This window comes from Aulonocara stuartgranti, assembly GCF_965226115.1.
Source record: "Aulonocara stuartgranti genome assembly, chromosome: 12".
Classification (NCBI taxonomy): domain Eukaryota; kingdom Metazoa; phylum Chordata; class Actinopteri; order Cichliformes; family Cichlidae; genus Aulonocara; species Aulonocara stuartgranti.
The window spans coordinates 15,607,974-15,625,569 of NC_138948.1; the positions used below are offsets into that span (position 1 = coordinate 15,607,974).

A 17,596-nucleotide genomic window follows, 5' to 3' on the forward strand; every position below is an offset into this window, starting at 1 on the left:
GTGATAAGAGTATCACCATCATTTCTGCAGCTTACTTCTCACCCCCTTTTGGTATACAGCCTCTGTATCGGTTTTCCAGTTCAGCTTGTTGTCAGTATGGATGCCCATGTACCTGTACTTCTTCAAAACAAAGGACGTCACAGCCTCGGGCCTGATGCTGTCAGGGCCAGCAGCCTTGCTTTGGTTCTCAGGCTGTCTCCTAATCTGGCCAGAAGTCACACTCAAACAGAAGGTGTTTAACCGATGTGGGGGTGTTATCTACAGAATTCACTTGAAGAAGTGCAGCGTGGAGGCCAGTGTGTGGTAGAGAAGGCAGTAGAAAGCTGTGAACTAAAGAATCTGTGTAGCTCTTTGCTCTCTCCATAGAGTGCTCACTGGCTGGCTGTCACCTTAAACCCAGAGATCTTCTTTCCACACCACACATCACTTATGTTGTTCGGCTTGAGCTCAGCCTCCAGCTTCCTCCTGTAGGAGTCCTTGGAGTTCCTCAGCTTCCCCCTTAGGTCGGGCTGCACTCTCCTCAGTTCTCCTCTTTCAGCTTTCTTCTTTTTATTAAGCAGTTAAGATCAGTAGTGATCAAAGTCTTATTGTTCTCAAAGCAGCATGCAGTCCTGGGCTGGTAAGTTGGCATGTTTACAATTTGATGCATTCGGTAATGCAGCCATGAAAACTGTTAGTGTCCTCTTTAAGTGGTCCACAAAATACATTCCAGTTGTTGACTCAAAGCGGACTCATGCATCGTCCTCCTAACAACTGGACACAGCTAGCTGTTTAGACGAACGTACTTTGGTATCAGCAGGATTAAATTATAGTGAGAATATAGAGAGAATTCAGTAAGGGTTCAAAAAGGAGGTCACTGTAGTAAACTGCCTGTTAAAAGCAGTTTAAAAGATGAATCTGTTAAGAAAGAAAAGGAAGAAAAATAAATGGGATTAAAAAAAATAATAATAAATTGAAAGACAAGGGAGCCGATGTAAAAATTGGTTTTATTCTGGAGTTTTCACACCTCAAGTATAATAAAACAAACATACTGCACTCTGGTATACAAACATGACTGCACCAAAAATCAGTGTCAGACTGCATGGGAATACTTATGAATACTGAAACCACTAAGAGTCACATGAACTAACCACTCATCGAACAAAACAGCAAAAACCTCAAACTGGACAATTACAGTCAACATCTTAACAAACACGTGAGCAACACACCGATGACATTACAGTGTTTACATATCATTAAACCACTGAAAAGTTTGCATTAAATCTAACATTTATTAGAGAAAGCACTGTATGCTCAATGCTACAGTTACACCATTTCATAACAAAACAATAATGTCAATAATTATAGTGTGGCTATCTGCATGGTTAACTTAATGAGGCATGGGAGTGACTATGAAGGGACACTGTAATTTGTGCAGGCACTTAAATGTATGCGGTTGGAAGGTCCTTGAGTTAAAGTTTTACAGTGTAAATCGATGGATGACAATTTAAAGGAAAAAGAAGGCGGCTTTTTGCTGGCATGGTTACAGGGAGCATTCACTGCATATGAACCATGAAGCACTTCTATCCTGATGTAGGTGCCCTCTCCTTGTTAAAATACTCATTTTCTTTCTTTAACCTGTCAACCATCTCCATTTTACACACATCTCTGAAGACCAATGTGCAATGCTGCCAATGCCCCTGTCATAAAGCAGTTTAAAGTCTTAGAAATATGATCAGAGCATAGATTGAATCCTGCATTTTACATGAAACACTGTGGTATACCTTTAGTTTATTTGCTATTACAATGCAGCAATCTGTCACAGAACTGAGCAAAAACAAAGCGCTAACAGAGAACCTCAGCAGGTTAACGGTCAGCAGTGTGTCCTACTGGTATTAGGTCAGTACATCAAACTGACACGTGGATTTGTACACTGTATAGCCGACTTGCACTTTATCACAAAGATATTTTGCCAGTCTATACAGTGCTTAGGCACCATTGCTATTCAGTACGAAGGACTTAATCAACCAGGGCTTTTCAGTCAATATTTTCTAATCCCAATAATATTTTCAAACAGTTCAGTTTACATCACTTGGCTGAGTCAAAAAAGACTTATTACATGAGGAGCACTTGTGCTAGAATACATAACCTGTGTTTTAACCTCGTGGTGGATCATAACACTGAAGAGAAGCTTGGCCTGTGAGTTTGTACAGTCTGCTCAGACGAAACAATAGTAGTAAAACCAACATACCTCAATGCCACACACTGCGCATCAGACCAAAAAAGTTCATTTAACAACATAAATGAGTATCTAATGATTATATACTGCACATATTTTCTTAAGTATTCATATAACACTTAAGCAAAATTGTTCATTTTATGGGATACATTCTTCATGAGACCATTCCTTAAGGAGTGTTGAAGAGAGGCTTTTCAAAACAGTTGAATACAAAAAAAAAAAACATGAATTCAAAGAAATAAATATTAGGTGACACAATTAATCAAACAAACAAAAGGCTGGAGTGGATGTTAAAAGGTTGTCTGCCTACATTTTTTTTTAAATATATAACTTTCATGTATTTTCCCTTCAGAAAATCTCAATTTTAGTGAATCGGTCTTTGTTTGCCTCTAACAGAAAGGCTCTCCTCTTCAGTCCTCTGCTCTGCTAGATGTCTTATACTGGGTATTAATGAGAAGAGGAAAACTGACCAGAGCCTTATTTAAGGTGGACAAAGGCAATACACAAATACATACTGGATATTACTAAATGTTACGAAATTGAGGTCATTTCTTGCAAGCTTGCAAGAATACTAGAAGACGGAGTACAAGTAAAGAATGGAGTTTGTGCGTGCTAACTGAAGACAGCAAATATCAGAAATGTACACAACAAAATGACAGATTAGTCATTATTAGATTACAGATACAGTGAAACAATAACATCTTAAAAATTAATGGGAAAAAAAATTCATGAAATTTATGCAAATTTAGTGCTGAGTTTTTGATGGAGCAGCATGGAAAATAGATGTAACCACTGCCCATTTCCACCACCAGGTGGCCATCTGGCTTTGTGCAGGTTTCTACATTATGCACATAATGGAGAAGTGTAATTTAAAATGAGAATGGCTGATCTCATTTCAATGCCCTTCTCTTCACTTTCCACTTTGACTGTTCACAGATCCAATAAGACTGGTTTGGTGAAAATGTAGCAGCATGGCTACTGTGGTCTATTTTTAAGCATATGTTTAAAGTAAGGCAATCTTACAAAATCTGTGATTAGGTATAAAGCAGGAAAAAAAGGAAGAGAAGGCCATTATGACATGAGCCACAGTGAGTGTGCCCTATTTCTAGATGGACTTGGGGCTAAAGTTGACACCTGGCCAATCATAGGTGTCCGGCAGGAAAGATTCATAGTCGGTCTTCCAGACAGTAGCCCGCACAAAGGCGTCCTTGTCCACTGGCTCAGGGTAGTGGAACGCCATGCCTTTAGCATAGAGATACTCCACCACCTTTAGTGGGAAAGAGAAAATTTATCACTGACCAAACGTAAGGAGTGACACAGGAACTACAACATGACTTTGACCAAAAGGAGAACAGTGTTTGATAGGTTATGTTACGGTTTGTCCGGCTGCAGGGCATGAATTTCTTTTTTCAAAAAAAAAAAAATCCGTTGAACACAGAGATTATTTCTTGGAGACTGTTAATATGTAAACTGACCTTGACAATAACCAAAATTTAAACTGGAGGAGGCTTACCTTGACAGCCATCTGGATAGAGACCTCCCTGATGTTGGACAGAGGAGGGTAGAGTCTGCCTTCTGCAAGCTCTTTATCTGTCAGCTGCTCTGCAAGTGTCTGAAAGGAACATAAGATTGCATTTACAATAAAGAATAATTTCTAGGTCACAAAAACCAGACAAAACTACTACTACTGTTTGTCTACCCACACTAGTCATGTGATTTTGGCCAGTTGTCATTACAAAAGTAATCAAACCCCTTCTAGTACTATTAACACCATGCAAATCAGTGTTTCTGACACTGAACAGTAACAAAAACACTGGCAACAAAGCACAGTGATCATCTGTTGCACTGATTAGTGTTAATGTATCAAATGCAGCCCAGCAAAGAGAAGCTCTTCATCTGTTATGCCAGTCTAAAAAGAGAGGGAAGAGGAGACATCGAAGGGTTAAACAGGGCTGAGATGAGCATATAGTGAATATAGAATAGAAGAACAGAATGCCTTTATTGTCACTATACAATTGTACAATGAGATACAGAGCATCTCCTACTCAGTGCAAACATGCTGGGGGGGTCAGTTTTGCAGCACTATATACATATGAACAGTATTAACAGAGAAAAAAAATATATAAAATGTACGAATATACAAACCAGTGTAAAAAAGTAAATATGTAATAAATAGTGTTATGTATATATGGATGGATATAAGGGTGGTTATGGGCTTTGGGAAGAAACTGTATGAAGAATATGCATACATGAAAGAGTCAGCAAGACAATACAGGATGGAGTGAGGGAAAAGTTAAAGATGAACTTAAAGAACAGGTAGAAAAATATTTAGTAGTGTCTTCAGACCTTGGCAGCCTCTAAGAAAACCGTGTCACTGATGTGTCTCACTCCACTCAGGATCACAGCCAGGCCCACGCCTGAAATGCATGAAGACCAATTACAACATACTGCATTCAAATTTGCAGGATGTAATGCAATTCATACCATCTTAAGAGTGCTGCATTTAATGTAAATAATGAATAATCAATTTTTTTTCCCCCTCTCACCTGGAAAAATGTAAGCGTTGTTCCCTTGTCCTGGTGTAAGGATGCGACCATCGCTCAGAGTCACTGGACCGAAAGGGCTGCCGCTCGCAAAAAGACATCTTCCCTGTGAGACACAGAAACAAATCTTGAGAGGTGATGAGGTAGGAAAAACACAATCTGAATGCATAACTTAAGAGTTTGTCAAAAAAGAGGAAAAAAGTTAAGCCTAGAAAAAAAAATGTGTACATCTGTCAGAGTGTAGGCCTCCTCTGCTGTGCACTCTGCTTTATTGGTTGGGTTGCTCAGGGCAAAGATGATTGGCCGTTCATTCAGGGTTCCCATGGACTTGATGACATCATGGGTAAACAGACGTCCAGCTCCTGCCACACCTGGAAAAAAGGAGAGACTGATTTATTATTACTGTTCAAAGAAGGTCTGAAATAAGACTACAACCTTTTTGTAACTGACTGAGTTTATTGTTTATTATTAACAAACAATATTTTAATAAAATAGATATTTGTATAATTCTTTCTGGTTGGCAAGCAGTGCTACAAGGCTACAATTATATGAATACAAAAAAATAAATAAATAAATTAAAGGTCCACACCAATGATAGCTGTAGGTTTGATGGCATTGACAGCATCTAGGAAGCTCTGTACATCCCCTGGACTCTCATGGGTAAATGCTTCCTGGTTAGAGTCAGTTCCCTGCTGTCTGCCCTGGAGTCACATGTGACACATTAGACACAATTACTAATAAACACTTGTTCAGTGAAAATGCCGTTGACTGTTTAGACCGTGGACCAGCCAGGAAAGTAGACAAAATTGTATCATTTTCTTATTATAAATTCCTGTGTCACACACTTACCTTTACAAGTAAGCCATCTTTATCATACATCCAGATTTTCTTCCTGGCCTCAGCTTGGGTCATTCCCGTCTCCATCATGGCCATCACAATCAGATTGGCAATTCCAAGGGCAGCCTACCAAATAATAAATAAAAGAATGAATAAACAAAATAAAAACACAAAAAAATTTACACAAAGAAAACATGAACGATTATTCTCTAAATAGACAATGGAGCAACTCCTCAGGTTTTTTGTTCTGTTTGTGGTCAGTCGGGAACAGTACGCTTCTTCCAATTGTGCCTTTTTTGCCATTTTCAAATACGTAACTTTCATATAGCAAAGTCAAGAGAACAAAAAAACAAAGAAAATCTTGAGAAGTTCAATTGATTAAAACGATGAATATCAGCTTACCTCTCCTGCTCCCAGGAACAGCACCCGGTGTTCAGTGATGGGTTTGCCAACTGCTCTCTGAGCTGCTAACAGACCGCCAAGAGCTACAGACGCAGTGCCTGGAAACATGTAGACAAACAGAAGAGTAAACAATCGAGTCTCTGCCTCAAAGACATCCAAACACTCATGATAATTTGTCTAAAATCAGAAAGATTTTCAAGGAAAACAGCTCATGAATGCATCTTATTTCAGCATCACTCACAACAGATGATTTCTGAAATGCTCCACAGTAATTTAATCCAACAATAAAAATTTACATTGAGTTTCAGGTGGACTCTAATAAAGCAGCGATCCTTTTAGAAACAGCTCCAGTAACTTAACAGTTAAGGCCGTAAGTCATTTGTATGGATGGGCCTAAACTTGCAAATCTTATAGAACTGTTCTTAGGAAATACTCCGATCTGTAAATATTGCTAAACTTTGAGCCTTTGAATCAGCTGGAAAAATACATAAACATAAAACTGTAAGTTAAGCACTTTGTGTGGTGTAACCTGAATGTGAATTAGGACGACAGAGTCATACAACAAGGTAGACATTATCTGCACCTATTTAACTACAGTAGTCTCAAAGTGCTGTGTCAGGGGTTATGTGTGAACCTTGGATGTCATCGTTGAAGGTGCAGTACTTCTCCCTGTACTTTCTAAGGAAGCGGAACGCGTTGTGGTTCCCAAAGTCTTCAAACTGGATCAGCGTGTCCTGCCCGTATTTGTCCACGACAGCTTCCATGAACTCATCAATGAGATCGTCATATGCTTGGGAGCGGTCTCGCTTCTGGTACAGCCCCATGTAAAGCGGATCCTTAAGGAGAGTCTAACGGGAGGACAAGGGCAACCATGAGAAGCCAAAGTAAACACAGTTATTATATTTCTCTTCTCTCACACATGCAATAAACAGAAAGAAAAAAAACAAAACAAAAAGCCAACACCTAGCCTTCCTACCTCGTTATCCGTCCCAACATCGATCACCACAGGGAGACATTTCTCAGGTCTGATGCCAGCACAGGCAGTGTACAGGCAAAGTTTCCCAACAGGTATTCCCATTCCATAAACACCCAGGTCCCCTAATCCCAAGATACGCTCTCCATCAGTTACTACTACTACCTACACAAAGAAGAGATGGAAGAAGCACATTAGTTGGAAAACTGAAGATTAAAATTTGACATATTTATAAGCAACTGTCATATCTTTATGACATATTTTTTGACTTTTTTTCCAATGTAATATCTGAAAAGGTTTTACTATAGTGAGGATTTTGAGACTTACTGCAACATTAGTGTCTGGCCAGTTGTCAAGGATGGAGCGGATATGTCCTCTGTCCAGAATGGAGATAAACAGGCCTCTAGAGAGATAAACAGGATGACAGTTTAGCTATTGCAGCAATCGTGATTAAATCCTAACTTTAACTAAGCAGAAAAAGAAAATGCATCTTCAGCATAAAACCACTTTTTAACATTATGTGCATAAGATTCAATACGCCTGCCATCAAAAATAAAACACGTAAGAGCTTTTCCTGACTAAAGCAGGTCTCCCTTCACTTGGTAAGGTCTCAAAGGTCTCGCCTGAAAGGAGCTTCTGTCCTAATTTTAGAAGAATCAATAGGATCTTGCATACATAACATTCCTGCTCCTTTAGACTGAAGATAAGAGCTGTGTTAGCCATATTTGGATAGACAATCTCAGACATGAACACAGTATTATTTGTCCTTGTAAGGATATAGCCTTCAGAACTGGCTGTCAATATGCTGTGTCAAGACATATAGCAATCTCTCTTCTCTTCCATATCAAGCTTTTCTGCACACCTCTGGACGATTTCCTCCCAGCGACAAAATACCTGGCTGTGTAGAACTGGAGCAACAAAACCTACATTAAAAACTCAAATTATCTGCTAAGGCCTTACTTTGGTCTTCTAAAGATATGTCCATACTGCGTACAGGCAAGCCCTACAGTGGGAGTGTAAACAATCGGCATCAGCTCCTCTATGTCTTCCATCAACACCCTATAGAAAAGCTTCTCATTCCTTTCCTGGATGCCCATCAGGTAGATGTACCTGTATGGAAAAAGAAAAGTTAAGCTGTGTACAGGAAGACAAATGCTCGGTTTTTATTTAAAAACATGTTTACGCTTTCCAGTACAACAAGAAAAATGCATCCTTACTTCTCCAGGGGATCGTGCAGCTTTTTGAGATTTTTCTGAAAGCGCAGGGCCTGAATTTCCTGAGTCTCCACTTTGGGAGGCAGCAGACCATGTATCCCCAAAATCTGACGCTCCTGAAGGGAAAAGGCCATACCCTGTGGAGGAACACAAAAACATGACATTTTAGCTTCTTCAGCTCTGCATTTCTTTTCCTGACTGCCACCGTCTCCAAACCACACACAGCAGGTCTCACCACCATCTTTTTCCACTCTTACTGCTATCCTTCTGTCACAAATCACCTCTGACACTTGCCTCCACCCGCTCGACCCTGCCTGCACTCTCATGAATAATATGAGGGGTATTTTTAATGTGTGTGGTCAGGGTTGTTTTCATTCTTCAGACTACTTAAAGAAATTGAAAGAAAACTTGTCTGAGAGTTCAGCCTGTATTATAGAATAAAAGGTGGCCTTGTGTTTATAAGACATGTTCATATAAATCTGCACTTGCTTCAATAAATTGCTCCACCTAGTTCCCATTTTTCTAGCAAAATATTAAGAAATAATGGGTGAGTCAAGATTTTTGCACACTACTGTATATTGCGTCTATTATCAACCTCTACTTGGGACGCTAAAAGTACTAACGCAACACCCCCTGTAACCGTCTGACATCAAAGTCTGCTGTAGCCATTTCTTAACAGGACCGTTTTTGTGAAATTTACTGGCAAACCATAAAAAACAGGACTCCTCCTGCAACCTGTAGTTGGGGGCAGGGCTTTATTTGTTTATGTCAACCATCCCCCTACTCATGGCTAAGGCATACCACATTTCTGTCCTGTTCTTTATAAAATATAGCAGTTTCTGGACTAACTGTTCATGTACTGTAATGGAGTTTGTTTAGACGGTGCACTGCCTCATTATGGGACCTTTAACTGAGTTTACCTTTTCAGCATTTACAGAAATAAATTCAGGCTGACGGAATGAAGAAAAACAAAACGAAAGCAATTTTGCAGCAGGACAAAGACGGACGGAGAGTGGGGGTAGTAGTGGAGGAGGAGGAGTAGCCTCAAAGAAACCAATGAAGACCACTGTGGGCTGAAACACCCCAATTTTTAAATGAGAGGATGGGGGAGGTGAGAGGTGGATGCAATGTGTTTGCATGTCCCTGCAGTGTACAAGCTCCTATCCGACTGAAATATGGGCGTAACAAAGAGGCCGCCATGCCTGGGGCTGCAGAAGGGGGCGGATTATTTTGTCAGAATGATGAATGCTGGGGCTCCCCTCGAAAAATGCTTAGTCATGCTGATAGAGCATTTCACTTCACACAGCTCTACCAATCAGTTCCTTTCAGCGCAATGCCACATGCTGCAAACACCTTAATCTAGCATTTGTCCTTTTGCATAAAATTGAAAGTAACATTTTTGTAAGATTTCAGGAGCTGAGCACTTCCCTATGAAAGACCATCTTGAGCAAGCCCATGATTAGCACTTTAGAAATGCAATTTCAACACTTCCAAGACAGGAATATACTGGATAAAGGTATTAATACATTCTGTACAGTGAACACTTTCCCTGCACAGCTCACCCTACATTTAGGGTGAAGGAATTTGAGATCCTAGCCCTTTTAACAGTCATACCAGACTACATTTCAAACACAGTGACCTTTACTGCTACAGTACACTGCTGATGCAAGTCACATCAAGTACTGCTCTTATATTTGTAATCTAGAACCAGCTGGCATGTTCTCGTTTAGAAACTGAGACTTTTAATGCAAGAAGAATTTCAAGTTGACTTTAAAAAATTTTTTTTTTAAAAAAATGCCGAACCAAACCATGGAATTAGGTTTGTGCCTCTTTCTTGAGTGCAAGTACATAAACTCAATTTGTAGAGAATTTACTATAATGCAATAATTTTAATTTGAGCAAATAAATAAATGGATTTTAAAGTTTTATCTAATGCTGTTTACTTATTATCTCAGTTATGTATGTGGGTGTCCTTTTCCTGGATGCCTGCAAACTCTCGGACTCCCACTCAGGATTTTTAATAGGTGCCAATTACAGTCATTTTGCCCATGCCTTTAACTTTAGGATACAGCATGCCATATATTGTCTGGCAGTGCTTGGTTGGTATGGTTGCTAGTTGTATTGTGAGGTAGTCAGGGAGGAGGGGAGTACTGACAGACCTGAAAGCAGCTCTATAGGCCTTTTATATCAGTGTTTTTCTATATACAGTCTTCATTGCAAGCCTGCTTTTACAAACCATTATTAAATCAAGCATGGAGCTATGCAGGAGCTCAAAAACTGGCTGAAAAAACAGTAGTTGAAACCCCAGTTTGTGGGACCACTGGTCAGCTGGTCTGTGTCCAGTTTGCATGTAGGTTGGAATTTCTATATTTATCTGGTATGGGCTAAGTTTAGCAAAAGGTCAAATCACCTCAAGCAGCAAAATGTACATGTTACAAATATCACTTGTAACTCTCAGTAGTTGGCAAACCTCCTGAAAAATCAAACCCTCCAAGCCAAATGCTTCACAGCATCATTTCAATTTAGCAAATACACGACACTGTAATTGTCTCACTTGTATGCGCACTGCTAGATACCCTGCTGTGAGCATTTTAAAACAGACAGCGAAAATCACAAACACCTTAAAGAAAAATTCAGAAAGCAGCCAAATAACAATGTGCTAGACAGGCATTGACAGACAGGCACCGTTCATCATAAATAGTCAATAGCTACAGATATGGGAATACAAATAACTGAAGCATAAACTTCTTTTACAACTTTTGTATTTTGGTTGCAGACTACTAAAAATGGTTATGCCAGTTTATATCAGTCACACACAAGCTTAGCTCCCCACTATTCTATTGTCTGAGATATAAACAGATATTGGCATCTGCAGTGGGATAGACTATGGCATTTAAACGTGTGGAAAATATACAGGCCTAAAATTTAAAAGATTACATTATAACCACTGTTATGACATCTTGCAGTAAATTTCTACTCATTTCTGGACACTGTAACCAAACAATAACATTTCAACAATTCATTATAGTTATTTTCTGTCCAGGCACACAGAGAAAAATAATCCTTCTTCACATAATGACATAATTAACATTGATCAAGACAAAAACGGGCTGTCGTCACCGTGTCTTAAAACCCCAACACAAGGTAGGTCCACCTACTTTGTTGGTGCGAGGGCTGAGCATGAGGGGCTTGCCCTTTTCTTTGGTGTGGACCCATCTGCAAAGAGAGATGCATGGCCTCAGAGACCAGGTTGTCCTTAATCTGGACAACATGGTAGACAGTCACCGGTGTGGGTCCACTGGTGCTTTCTAGAAGATCCACTGGTTTCTGAGGGAGACAAGACAGGGAAAGATGAAAAAATACTGACCATGTGCAAATGATATGCACAACCTGGCTGTAGAAATGATTATAGCTTTACTGACAAAAGTATTGATGTGCAGCACAGTGATTACATCACCATGGTGACACATTTCAGATTTTAAGTTGTTAAGTCTTAACTGTCTACATGGTGCATTACCATTTGGGCTTTTTGGCAGGTTAGAGTCAAAGACTTACTATTAATTATTCTTGTTTCTGACAGTCAAACCGTGCAGTGCACTGTTACCAAAGCCTTTTAATATGACAGTATCAGATTATCACATCTTAATACGTTATAAAGCTAACCGCAGTCAGTGCTGTCAGCTTACAGACACACACACCTATTCACAGTAGCCAATGAATCCTCTTTGTGTGCATGGACAGCACTTGAGGATTACAAATGCTGGAAGCAGTGGCCAACATTAATCTGGACGTGGCCTGAAGCGATTTAGTGTGCGCTCTAAGAAACAAAGCTTTGACAGATTGTCATAATCCCTTTCGTGATGAGCTCTGCATGAAGACACAGAACAAGATAAATCGCTATGGCATCACAACAACAACAACAATCTTTATTTATAGAGCACATTTAAAAGCCTTGGGCATACCAAAGCGCTTTACATAAAACAATAAAAAAAATAAAACAGTTCACACATTAACATCAAATACATAAAGGTAACGAATTATGCTCACAGATAAAAGCCACCAATAAGAGTAAACTGCAGCACATAGGTTATAGCAAGGTAAGACTGTACCACCATGATAAAAGACACCAATAATGGAAAGATAGCAGAGAATTTAATACAATAGGTCAATAGGTCACTGCAAGCAAGCCAGCATTTAACTGGTAAAAAAGGCAAGTTTAAAAAGATATGTTTTTAGCTGTGATTTAAAAGAATGAATAGAATCAGACGCCCGGATGCCAATCGGGAGATTGTTCCACAGCTCTGGTGCAACTAGAGCAAACGATCGATCACCTCTAGATTTCAGTCGAGATCTGGGCTGAACCAGCAGTAACTGTGAGGATGACCTTAAAGCCCTAGCAGGAGCATATGGGTTTAAAAGTTCCTTAACTCATTCACTGCCAGGGTTTTTGAGCATTTTTACTCATTTTTGAAGAGCCACAGAAAACTGTGTGTTATGATCACATAAACGCTGAACCTACCAAAATGAAGAACAGACTCTCTTCTTCCATCCACAAAAAAAAAAAAGCTTGTTTCTACCATTTTCTGTTCTTTAGTAATCAGCTGTAGAAGAGAGGTGGGTTCCACCAAAAATGCCTGTTTTGACCAAAAAAAGGGAGAAAACGAGCTTTTTGTGAAAAATACATTTCAAGCAGTCTGATGTTCACTGACAAGCTGCCCGAGGTTTTATTCTAGCCCCTCCCATTGAAAACGTAATTGACGTCTATAGACGTCAATGGCAGTCAACGTAAGTTTTTCAATTGACGTCTATAGACGTCAATGGCAGTGAATGAGTTAAGATAGCTTGGTGCAGTGTTATTGGTAATTTTAAAAGTAAACAACAAAATTTGAAATTGAATACGATATTTGACAGGCAACCAGTGCAGATCAGCAAGGACAGGAGTAATGTGGGCAAACTTCTTGGTTTTAGTTAGAATGCGTGCTGCAGCATTCTGAACTGTCTGTAATCTATGTAAAAGGGAAGAGTGGAGACCACAATAAAGTGAATTACAGTAATCTAGCCTTGACGTTACAAAGGCGTGGATGAGCTTTTCTAGGTCTTTATACGGGATATAGTGCCTGGCCTTAGAAATAAGGCGAAGCTGGTAAAAACTAGATCTGACAACAGCAGACACTTGTTTATCAAGTGTAAATGAGCTGTCAAATAAGACACCCAGATTCCTAACAGTGTCAGAGAAAGAACTAGTGAGAAAACCAAAGGCATCCCGAAGTTTGGCACGAAGGGCATTACTACCAAAAATCATAATTTCGGTTTTCTTATCATTAAGGATAAGAGTATTTGCCAAAAGCCATTTCTTGACCTCCCACATGCATTCTCGGAAGCTATTCAAAGACAGAGCAAGATCATCGTTTAACTCAAAATAGATCTGGATATCATCCGCATAATAGTGAAAAGCAATGTGGTATTTCTCAAAGATAGCACTTAAAGGAAGCATGTACAATGAGAAAAGGGTAGGGCCTAACACAGATCCCTGGGGGACACCACAGCAAACAGGTACAGCCGAAGAAGAGGATGTGGCCAGATGTACCGAAGAGAGCCGATTGGAGAGGTAGGATTTAAACCAATCCAAGGCAGCGCCCTTAATGCCTACAGTGTGCTCTAGTCTCGCCAGTAGTATGTTATGGTCAACCATGTCAAATGCCGATGAAAGATCCAATAGCACTAGGACAGAGGGGCGTCCATTGTCAGCCATTAGTAAAAGATCATTGAAAACACGAAGCAGCGCTGATTCAGTGCTGTGATGTTGTTTGAAGGCCGATTGAAATTTATCATTTATATTATTCTCATCCAGGTAGGTCTGCAGTTGAAGCAGAACCACCTTCTCAAGAATTTTAGCCAGAAAGGGAAGCTTAGAAATCGGCCTATAGTTGGCAAAATCACTATGATCAAGGTTCCTTTTTTTTAGAACAGGTTGAATTATAGCATGTTTGAGAGCTGAAGGTACATAGCCAGAAAGCAAGGAAAGGTTCAATATGGACAATAAACAAGGTCCAATTGCATTAAAACAATCCTTGACTATACGGGATGGGAGAACATCATGTACAAAATTAGTATTGTTCAGTTTATCAATTAGACGCTTCAGAGTAGAGAGTGAAACGGGTTCAAATTGATAAAGAGTAGCAGAACAATCAGGAATAGACATACTATCAGTCACCAAAGGAAGAGTAGATTTAAGAGATAAAACTTTATCTAAAAAATAGTTTGAAAATTTTTCACAAAGACCCGGGGAGCACGGCAGTGGCATAGAGGGGCAGGGGTTCACCACAGAGTTAAAATTTTTAAATCATCCAGCAATGGACCGATGGGAAAGACAGACAAACAACAGGGATCGCATGACAGAAAGCAAGACTCCAACTAATAACTGCAGAAATGACCTGGCATGTGTACTGCAAACAAGAAGGAATGCAAAGATTTTCACTACTTTTAGACTAAAGCAGACAAAAAAAACCCCAGTAAAGAACTTGGAAAGAAAGCGATTGGACTTCTTTAAATTTTGTGAAGATGTTAAAAGAGATGTAAACCACTTCTTACAATTTTTTTGTATCTAGCAAAATTCCTGTTAGCCTTCCTTAATGTCACAGGAAATGCAATTTGACAACATTGCAGTTTCTATATCAGTTCCTTTTAAATAAGCAGCCAAGGCTTGCATTTCTGCAAAAAACATACTAAACTGAAATGCAAGACGCACAAGGAAACCACAGCAGATTATTAGAAATAAGAATTAACAAAGTGTATTTTTCCATTGCAATTTAATCCCAGTGAGGCTTGAAATAGAATTTGTATTCATTTCTCGGCCTGGAACAACATGCAGCTGAGCTCAGCTGGCAAAAAAACAAAGTTGGTGTCAGTTAATGTGACAAAAGGCACTCATGTGTGCGGTCAGTATTATCCTGCCTCCTTCCTTTCCTTGTTCATCCACATTTGATCATAATTAAAAATTACCAACACAAAATTAAGTAGTATTAAGCTAAACAAATATTAAAAATACAATATGCTATGCTGATGAGCAGCTATATCAAAACAAGAAAACAACTGAAAAGCAAATTAGCCTATCCTTTTCTGATCAACAAATTCAAGCACTTCACACTGAATTATGTATCCCTCTATTTGACCATAATGTCTGGATGAAGGAAACAACAAGTGGAGCCAGCTGGACGAGATGCTGCTTAGAAAGCAGCATTAAAGCGGCAGACTGCATAAGCAGCTCCAACAACCAGCAGACATTTTAATGATCTGTTGATTTGATATCAAAGAGGAAGCTGTCTCGATGCAGCGTCTGTGAAATGTCAGTCTTTATGACTCAAACTGTACAAAGATCTTTTCTTGTTAGGTTAGGTTTGCGACCTCTTTCAGAAGCAAAAAAAGGCCACGGCTAATGGGAAGGATAATATTTGATGTGGTGTAGATACCAAATAATTTTTCCATTTGTAGCAAACAAGGTAATCTTTGTACATGTGCCAGCTTCGCATCATTATTGTAACACAGAGCATGAATGCACACCATTACAGCCAGAAAGTGCTTGGGACTTTTTGTAGGAGTAATTGTCTGCAAACAGAGTATGAATGGAGACAAGAAACCTGCCTATAATTATGCACCTGGACTGCTCTAAATGGGAATCAAAATGATAGCAAAATTGTGCTGAGATCAGAAAATGTACAGCATGAGCTCACCAGTACTGCAGCTAGATACAGATGCTCTGTAAGTTTAGAAACCATAACTTAGAAACGTTTAATTAAATGCCATTCAAAATCAGGCATCTCACTTGCCATCTGTCTTCCTGTGGAGTACTGGTAATTTAATTTCTTTGTAAACAGGTGAGACAAATAAGGCAGTACAATTTAAACTGCTAATAAATCTTTTCTTATTGGTTCTGGAATAATAACTGGTGCAAACAACAACTGTGTTAACTAAACCAGTCATAATGTAATAACATGCATTGTATCCACCCTCTTGTGCACACTGGGCACCTTTTTTCAAGCTCCGAATCTCACCCACATGCATGATTTTAAGTGTAAATCTTTTATGGTCTCACATGATCAGGGTAAAGTGGTTTGAAGACAGATGATACTTTAGGTTATTAGTTTCCTCAACTGACCAGACAGACTTAACACAGCTGTTAGGTGTGGCCTTACTAACAGGTTATTGTTCTCAGTCTTTCTCACTCACCCTGTCAGTGTGTCTGATCACTGAACGTAAAAAACCCACCGGTGGAGGTTAAATATTAGCAGAACCTGCAATAAAAGGCAAGGAAATACTCAACTGTCCCAAGCTTTAACACTCAAGGGAATGAGAAGATAATTGGGGGCAAATGCCAAATGTGACCTTATAACATGTTGGAGATCTTTCAAAAACAAAACCCCCCAAAAACTGATATCCACCACAACTGCAAGCCATTAGCCTCACAACCACAGGAGCTAAAAGCTAACCTTTTGCTAACTTTAAGTTAAAATAAAGCAGAGGGTGTCGTCATTTGAACACCTCTGTCACCTAAGTCTTAATGTCTGAAGCTACTAAACTGATTAAGCACACCGACACTAGGCACTTTTTATTCGGATGACTTAACTAAATGCAGTCACTTACTCATCACAGCCCTGCTTGCTGCCATCTCTCTTGGCTCAGTAAGCAGGAAGTTCTCAAATGACACACACTTTCTACAATTTAGAGAACAACGACTCCGCTTACCTGCTCTTGAGTAATATAATACTGCCGTTCAATGTCTGTTAGGCACAACTCTTATGATATTCGCTGTGCCTAACTTCTGTGGACTGACCCTGGGATTAGCCTGCCTGCCAGCACACATACACCAGATTGAGTCGCGAGGAGAGGAAACGCTGTAGAAGAACCCGGCCGCTCGACCAATCAGATGCTGGGGTTTCCCCTCTCGATTACCGTAAATACTCCAACACGCGCATTTTATTTTGCGCATGTTATGTCATATTACTAGTTTATCCTAAGCTGTGGTACTGTATTGCGTAGAAAATTTGTGGCTATGTGGTGCGTGCGTGGTTTACATATTTATCTAAGAAGCAAAACATCCCTGTTCAGTCTTAGGAGAAGACATCTCTCTGGGATGTGTCAGGAAGTGCATCCAGGGTAAAGAATCTGCCAAATCAGACATGCGGAGCTACCAACTGTGCTCACCCCTTGTGAATAAGGAAGTATCTACCATATATATTTATTTGAAGGCTACACAGCACAGAAACTGGTAGATAATGATGAACTGAGTTTAATAGTGCCTATGCTCTGAGTAAACACTCATTGCTCTCCTAAACTAACCTACAATAATATTGACAGATTAACAGATGTTAGGATATTGCTAGAGGTCTTAACAGAAGAATGCAAAAAGATC

The 17,596-nt window shown here is 39.6% G+C and overlaps 1 protein-coding gene across 2 annotated transcripts; it reads right to left on the minus strand.

Moving 5' to 3' along the window:
* Positions 1–967: 967 nt before the first annotated feature.
* On the minus strand, positions 968–17,084 carry me2 (malic enzyme 2, NAD(+)-dependent, mitochondrial). 2 transcript variants are annotated; one of them, XM_082553615.1, is made up of 16 exons: positions 16,930–17,084; positions 11,886–12,054; positions 11,346–11,514; positions 8,191–8,324; positions 7,934–8,083; positions 7,301–7,376; positions 6,977–7,138; positions 6,635–6,848; positions 6,001–6,098; positions 5,611–5,724; positions 5,351–5,462; positions 4,990–5,132; positions 4,765–4,867; positions 4,565–4,635; positions 3,732–3,830; positions 968–3,485 (listed from the first exon to the last, which is right to left on the minus strand). In XM_082553615.1, the coding sequence occupies exons 3-16, from the start codon at positions 11,457–11,459 to the stop codon at positions 3,324–3,326; spliced, it is 1,752 nt and encodes a 583-aa protein (XP_082409741.1). In that variant the 5' UTR covers positions 11,460–11,514; positions 11,886–12,054; positions 16,930–17,084; the 3' UTR covers positions 968–3,323. The 2 variants fall into 2 exon arrangements, with proteins under 2 accessions (XP_082409741.1, XP_082409740.1); XM_082553614.1 differs by lacking the exon at positions 11,886–12,054.
* Between the last annotated feature and the right edge of the window lie 512 nt (positions 17,085–17,596).

Excerpts from the sequence above, each read along its gene's own strand:
- me2 (XM_082553614.1), bottom strand. The coding sequence starts at position 11,459 with ATGTTGTCCAGATTAAGGACAACCTGGTCTCTGAGGCCATGCATCTCT. Across the intron at positions 7,377-7,933 it reads CATATCTTTAGAAGACCAAA|AGGCCTGTTTATCTCCATTC; the intron begins GTAAGGCCTTAG and ends TTATCTCTCTAG. Across the intron at positions 3,486-3,731 it reads CTATCCAGATGGCTGTCAAG|GTGGTGGAGTATCTCTATGC; the intron begins GTAAGCCTCCTC and ends TTCCCACTAAAG.